This window comes from Zingiber officinale, chromosome 6A (genome assembly GCF_018446385.1).
Source record: "Zingiber officinale cultivar Zhangliang chromosome 6A, Zo_v1.1, whole genome shotgun sequence".
NCBI lineage: Eukaryota > Viridiplantae > Streptophyta > Magnoliopsida > Zingiberales > Zingiberaceae > Zingiber > Zingiber officinale.
Window position 1 is genome coordinate 42,799,848 of NC_055997.1, and position 7,543 is coordinate 42,807,390.

General features: G+C 34.7%; 1 protein-coding gene across 4 annotated transcripts; it reads left to right on the top strand.

The window, feature by feature from the left end:
* The first annotated feature begins 2,216 nt into the window (after window positions 1–2,216).
* Window positions 2,217–6,967, top strand: LOC121996327 (50S ribosomal protein L5, chloroplastic-like). 4 transcript variants are annotated; one of them, XR_006116044.1, is made up of 5 exons: window positions 2,217–2,546; window positions 2,647–2,847; window positions 6,169–6,583; window positions 6,660–6,724; window positions 6,844–6,967. XR_006116044.1 is itself a non-coding variant. In XM_042550261.1 (3 exons), exons 1-3 carry the CDS (start codon window positions 2,250–2,252, stop codon window positions 6,505–6,507), a joined length of 837 nt encoding a protein of 278 aa, XP_042406195.1. In that variant the 5' UTR covers window positions 2,217–2,249; the 3' UTR covers window positions 6,508–6,758. The 4 variants fall into 4 exon arrangements, 1 of the variants encoding a protein (XP_042406195.1); XR_006116042.1 differs by having other exon boundaries at window positions 6,169–6,724; XR_006116043.1 differs by lacking the exon at window positions 6,844–6,967 and having other exon boundaries at window positions 6,660–6,758.
* Window positions 6,968–7,543: the final 576 nt, after the last annotated feature.

The window sequence follows — 7,543 nt, forward strand, 5'->3', positions numbered from 1 at the left end:
AACATTTCAGTAATCGATCGGTATTACTCCTGATCTTAATAACCTAGCCTTAGGATATGGTTTCAGGTATGAGCATATATTACGATTTTATTTTAGTATCTGTTATTCCCCTTATGAGACTGTATACTGTTGGCTCACTCTCTATTTGTATATTATGTTCATGCATTATCTTTCCTTTACCCATTGAGTCCCAACACTCACCACCCCTACAAATTATTTTTTCTTTCATCAGGTGGCAAGTAAATGAATCAAGGATGCTTGGAGAGTCCTGGCTGCCAGCCCCGCGTCACATTTGAGGATAGTTTTTCTTTTCGGTCTTATTTTCTATTTGGATGGTATAGTGCTTTCGCGAGTTTGCGTTGTAACTAGTTGATGTGGATTTTGGAGTCTAGTTTGGTGATTTTAGGTATTTTGAGGTAATTGCTTTGTTAGTTTTACATTCGTATATTTTTTGTGATTTACGCTGTGTTTACTTTCAGTCGTGTGGGCTGCTTATAAACTGTGTGGTTATGTTTACTTCCAGTCGTGTGAGTTGCTTATAAATTGCGTGGTTGTGCTTATATCCAGCCGTGTGAGCTATTGAATATGTTCATATATAGTTGTGTATGTATATATGATTCATATTGTCACCGGTACAGGTGAAATGCCGACGAAATTTTATTGGTAGGGACTCCTCTGGGGCATGACAAAAGTTGTATCTTAATATTCTTGTAATATTCGAACTGATAGTGGATTGTCAAATGAAAGCGATAGACGATTGCTGACCTTGGAGTATGAGTCGTAAAAGGCTTTGAAGCAAGTAAAAATAAACTTATTAGTAGTTTTTTTTACTTCCATTCTTTATTTATTCTGCTACATTTTATTCCGAGTTTTAAATGAATTAGTGAAAAAATTATAAGCGCTATTCATCCCTCCCAACACTTTCAATCCTATATGAAAGTCCTAGAAGAGTGAACTTTAGACAAAAAGGAAGTCCTTGAAGAGTCAACTCCATGTAAGTAAGAAGTCAATAGTTATGATAGATCAGATGCCAAGCATGCCCGATATGTTAGATAGACTAGATAGAAGACATATTCTATGATGCTTTATACCAACCTTTGTGATGTAGAAAAAAGTTAGCTTTTGAGCGACCAGATAGGAAATTCAATTAGTTTCCCAAACTTGGAGAAACCACAATTTGATCCAACCTGGTTCAATCAAATAAATAAGCATTGATCCTTGATTTGATTAATTGGAAACATTTGTTTCCAATAGACCAGAAAGGCGTCGCCTAAAGTGGATGGATAAAAAATAGGAATTCAATTTATGCAAAATTAAAAATTCATTTTCACGCGATTGTAATATGACCCGATTGATGGGGCCTAAATGGTGGTATTTAAAAATAACTCGATGATCAATTATCATTATCAAAGGTTTTGAAATTATTGGAGGGCTTTCACTATTTAATTAAGAAATTAGACCACCCTTTAATAATTAATTTTAGTGAAATCTAATTTCAGAGGGACTTCCACTACTTAATTAAATTAGATCTTTTAATAATTAATTTTGATAAAATTTAAAATGAAATTATGTTAATATTTTTTCTTTTTTATTTTAAAATTTATTAATAATTTTCTTTGATTATTTTTATATAAAAATATGTATATGTTCTCTTTAATCTCATATCTCAATATTAGAAAATATATATTTCTTAATTTTTAACTAAGATTAAATATAATATCTAATTTTATATTTTAAAATTAATAATATTACAAGCGGAGAAAGTATACCTAGCTTCTTGCGATGACTAATTTAAGATTTAACTTTGTTTTACCTTTTCTAGTTGTATATTGCTATAAAGACGAAGTTTGTAAAGAGATTACGTCACTTGTGGAGAATTCTCTGGTGAAAAAAAGGCGATAGACTCGTATTGAAAAGTAAAATTATGGAGTTGAAATTTGAGAATTTTAAACTCCATAAAATTCTAATATGTTTCTATAATTATCTTTATCTTTATTCATTATTTCTATATTTCACTCCATACTAACGATCAAATAATACTATTTATCTCTCTCTAGCACACTAATCTTTTTTTTCTTACCAAAAGTATAATTTCATGATCAAAACAATATAAAATAAATCGGAAAAGTAAATTTCATAAATCAGATTTTTTTTGAAAAATAATATAAAGTAAAAGGTTGTAATTTATGATTTATTTGTATAAAGGTCTATTCCTTATCCCAATTTGTCATCCACATCTATCGGCCTAAATGGCGACCGCAGCCTCCCCATTCCCCTCCACTGCTCGCCTCCTGTTGCCCTCCACGCAGCCTCCCCATTGCTTAGCTCACCGCTTGCTCGCACTCCGTTTCAACTCCGTCGGCAAGAGCCTGGCAGCGAGGGCCGCGGCTGTCACTTCCCCTACCCCGTCTCCCCTCACGTCCTCCTCCGGCATCGTCCTCGTCGACCATTCTGAAGCCGAGAAGGCCAACCGTCTCAAAAGCGCCTACCTCGAGAAGGTCGTTCCCCTCCTAAAAGAGGAGTTCAGCTACAAAAACATCCACGAGGTTAGGGTTTCTTTCCTAATTCGAGTTTTCCTTCATCAGCCGTCTCTGTAAATATACGTGACGTTTAAGTTGTGAACTTTTCTGTCGCATCTTACTTTAGATTCCAAAGATTGAGAAGATAGTGGTGAATTGTGGGATGGGAGACGCAGAACAGAATTCAAAAGGGTTGGAGGCGGCGATGAAAGACTTAGCAGTGATTACTGGGCAGAGGCCTGTGAAGACGAAGGCAAAAAATTCTATTGCAACATTTAAGCTCAGGGAGGGTGCCACTGTCGGCATTGCTGTCACCCTCCGAGGTAATGTAAGTGACACCGCTGAACCACCTTAATTTGAGCTTTTTGCACCGAATTATTCAGACTGCAAAATTCTGTTTTATCCATTCTTCGGTTTGAACATTTGATACTATCTCAGCAGTAGAATAACATAACAACTCAAAGGTGTGCCAAAATCTAATAATCAAATGGGCAGCATTTCTCAAAATGTAAGAATGTCATTGGTTTCAGAACACAAAGTAACTAGGAACTAACTTGTGAAGAATTGAAGAAGATGTAATGCAATTAATGTTTATCTAAACCCAAAACAACAACAACAACAATAACAACAAAATCTTGTTTATTGATTCTCCCATTCCTGCATCGATGAAAAACAAGAAACCCTAGAAGTACAATAAAACACATGTAGCAACCATAAAATAACAGCATCAAGATTTCTGTCAAAAACCTTTGTGAATGATGAGTAAAAAATAATGGGCAAATGATGGGAATCCACTATATGAGAAGTAATGTATAACATTTTACTAGGTTACCTAAACTTGTAAACTAATGGAAATAGAACAAGAGAGATAAATAACCCCACGGAATATTATCTTTTAATTTGAGAGCATTAAGGATTATAGAAGGAAGAAGACAAAGCAAAAAAAATAAAAACAGTCTTTTTGTTCTTTCCTCTTTCTTTTTTCTCCCTCTCTTTCAATTTTTCTCTTTCTTCTTTCTCCTCGCTTTCTATTCTCTTTTTCTGTTAGCTTTTATGCTTCAGAAACATCCAAACTTGCAAAGAATTAAATCGCTTCATAATCTATTGCCAAGATTTAAAATGACCCCTATCAATAAGCTTTAAGCTATTCCTCTTTAACAAAGTCTTGGCATGCTAACACAATGACATTGACAACTTTTTTATCCTTCCTTTTATCGCTCTTTCGCATGGGAGTTGGCACACTGTATGTGACACAAGCATTGTTGATCTAGTTATTTGTCACTTTGACAACTTTTCATCTTTCTTCCTAGCATGACGCTAGCCAGTAATCAGCTTCTTAACTTTCCTCAACATGACAACAGCAACCCAATCATTTTTCACCTTTTCAATATTGTATCCTTCCTCTTTTTTACCTTGTTGGCACAGGACTAGGCATGCCAATGTGCCACCTGCAATTTGTTCTGGTTTTGAACCAATATCCTAGTGTGGAATGAGACTTTAAACCTTGATATAGTGTTGTTTTATCATTTAAATGGGAGTCTTTTTTTCATCACCTTGACAACTTTATTTATCCTTTCATTTTTCACCACATTAGGGCGAAAACAAACTAAGAAAAAATTGAGTAGATTCAGTGCTTTTAGTTCTCAAATGTTTCCATTTAGTTAGACTTTGATTTTCATATGTTGTCTGTTCACCTTATATTTTACCAAAATAATTCTTTTTTGACTAATATTGGTGGAGGAAAGAAAGTTAGAAAATTGTTTCTTTTTTGTGAATAGATTTGAAAGTATGCAATCATAGTTAGTATGAATACATTAATTTAGGAGAAAATCCTTTTTAAATTAAAAAAACTTGTAGTTTTAAAATAATTTTCCTTTAGTTAGAGATTGTAATTTTGGTAACATGTGAAGCTATGCGTCTCTGTTTATGTGATAGTACCTTGCATAAGCTTGTTTCCATTTTCTAGAGAGTGGATGGATGAGGGACAAGGATCAAAGGAGGAAACGGATTAGCAATGGAAAAGAAAAATAACAAAAAAAAAAAAAAGAGAGAAAGAGGGGAGGAGGAAAGGGAGGAAAGGGAGGAAAAGGGAGAGGAACTCACTTGAGCTTGGTACTGCAACATGGCTACAAGCTCAAGGCGGCTATGACACGGCCGATAACCTCGTGGCGATTGCAACATGCTGACGAGCACACGGTGGTTGCAGCATGCCCTTTAGTTTGCGGTCATCGCAAGCACATGGCCAGGCTGTGGATGGTGAGTCATCTGATTCGGTAAAGTTGTAGGCAGTGATGGTTCATTTGTGATTGGGTAGGAGGGAAGGAAAGTCTGTTTCCACCCAATTTTGGATGAACGAAAAATGTGGTAAAATTTGATCTAAGGATTTGGAATCCTTGCTTCCTTTAATTTTACCCCAAGTAAACGAAGGAAACGATCTCGACTTCCATGCAATCAATCCTTCATCCGTCCTTCGGGATAAATCAGAGCATTAGAGGTCATTAATTTTAGTTAATTGTACCCTTACCAACTTAGTTCATGTGGAAGAAGCTCAAGGTTGCATATGGTTACAACATAGTAACCCTGAGTTTAAATTATCACTTGTCCCCACTAGAGTGTTTCATAATGCATGTGATCACTAGAATATTCAATTTTTATCAATGTGTTAAGATTGTTGAGCCTATATTTTCACTTTTGCCCACTAGAGTATTTTATAATGCATGTGATCACTAGAAATATACAATTTTTATCATTGTATTAAGATTGTTAAGCCTGTATTGAAACCATGTGAATCAATTCACCTAATTCTTTAATTTATCACTCAAGTGCATTTGCAGCATGCTAAGCGTGCTCATGAATCTTTAACAAAAAATAATTAGGTTACGATACTCCATGGTATGTCTCGATTCGTAACTTAGTTTGTTGCTTTAATTACTAGATTGTCTTCATCCACCAATGCTTTAGAGTAAGGAGCTCAATAAAGTTACAGGTTCATTCTTCTTTGTGAGAATGTAACATTGATGCTCATTATTTTTGTGATTATTGGTCAGCAACTCAGGTATTATAATCTTTAGATTGCACTTTTATTACAGTCCAATGTTTTTCTTGACAAAAGATGTCCTGAGAAAAATTGGTCATGCCAGCTAGACTGATCAGGCAAATTATGTTAATAAGATGAGTCAGACAACTAATTTTACATTTTTTTTTCATTATGAAAAATATTCTTATGTATTCCTTATAACCTTCCTACCAACTAAATAGAAAAATAGTTATTCTATCTATTGCATTATGTAAACAAACTAAGAAATACTTGTCTATTCTTTGTGTATGCTATTCCTTGGGAATAACTTGTCTATTCCATTTTGTTAGTGCCATTAATTTCCATTCATTGGAATCACATTGCTGGATATTGGTTAGTTATGGTAATTGATTCAATATTTTTTTAGGGGCTAAATCTTCATTTTTCTTTTTCTAATTTTCCCAGACATGATTTCTGTAATTATGCGGCACTGAAATGTGAAACCATGTAAAGCTGCAATCTGATGTCATTTCTTCTATTAATTTGTGAAGTTTAACTTCCTCCAAATCATGAAGGATACTCCTTTTCTTGCCATTTTACTTGTGTTTTTTTTTTCTTCCCAACTAAATGTAGGTGATGTTTTCCTTCCTTGATCGGCTCATAAACCTGGGTCTTCCAAGGACCAGGGACTTTCAAGGTGTAAACCCAAATAGTTTTGATGGACATGGAAACTACAGTGTAGGCTTCCGAGATCAAAGTATGTTTCCAGAGATCCGATATGAAGCCCTGGGCAAGCAAAGAGGAATGGATGTTTGCATCACAACGACAGCAAAAACTGACAAGGAAGCTCATAGACTACTTGGTCTTCTTGGCATGCCGTTTCGAGAGGGTGGAGGCCCGGCAACAGTGGTAGTGCCCAAGAAGAAGAGAAAGGCTGCTCATTTTGATGGCAAAGCCAAGGGAAGAAAGTAGTTAACTGTGCCCTGCCTTAGAATTCAATCTACTCATTCAAGGTTTTTACATGATTCAGCCAGGTTTGCTGAAGAAGGTATAGGTTATTCGGTAACCTCGTGTTTGAATATTGTTCTGCGCTACTTTTCTTATCTGGTGGTTGGATTATGTAGATTCAGTCAAATGCCAAGGGGCTATGTATTATTTGATCCAGACAATATCAACTTTATTTACTCAGGTATATGCTATTCCATTATCCCACTTTTAAACAATTAACGGCGTATACTGGTTGATGGTGGATGCCCTTCACTTAAGAATTTGATACAATTCGTTTAATACAAAATTCCAATTGGACAGGAGATTCTAACTGGATTATGCTGCCGTGGACATTGTTCTTGCAGTTTTAGTTAATCAACTTTTTTTATTTATTATTGTTATTATTTTTCAATGGGCTGTAAAATTTGGCAAATTATAAAAGAGAAGAAATTCAGATGGAGAGAGAGAGAGAGGCCAACTGCTCATTGTCCCATAGCTACTACGAGCACTACGCAAATTGTACAAATTACGCATTCACTAGCTGTTTTGAGGGTGTGATTAGGGTGGTAAGTAAGTTTAAGTGTTATTATGTTCAAATTTTTTTGATAAGATAATTGAATTAAGTTTAAAATGAAATAAGTTATTAAAATAATTATTTAAGTTTGATTTGGTTTATTTTTTATGAATTTGACTTGAACTTTGTTCATTTAGATATTATCGAGTTCTCAATTTAAGCTTATTTGATTATTTGAAAATTTTAAATTGTAAGCGATTAGTTATTGAGTTTGATAATACAAATTTATTTCTTTATTTTGAAAGATATTTTTATTTATTTAACAAGTTGAAATGGATTTTATTAATCAACATAGTTTACGAACATTGTTCATAAATATTACTTACGAATATTGTTCATGAACATTGTTTACAAGTCCCCTTGGGGCAGTGCGATGGTTAAGGCATGGAGTGTTGCCACATAAGGTCTTGGGGTCGAAACTCGGCGTGACCGAGCATAACCTCCCCC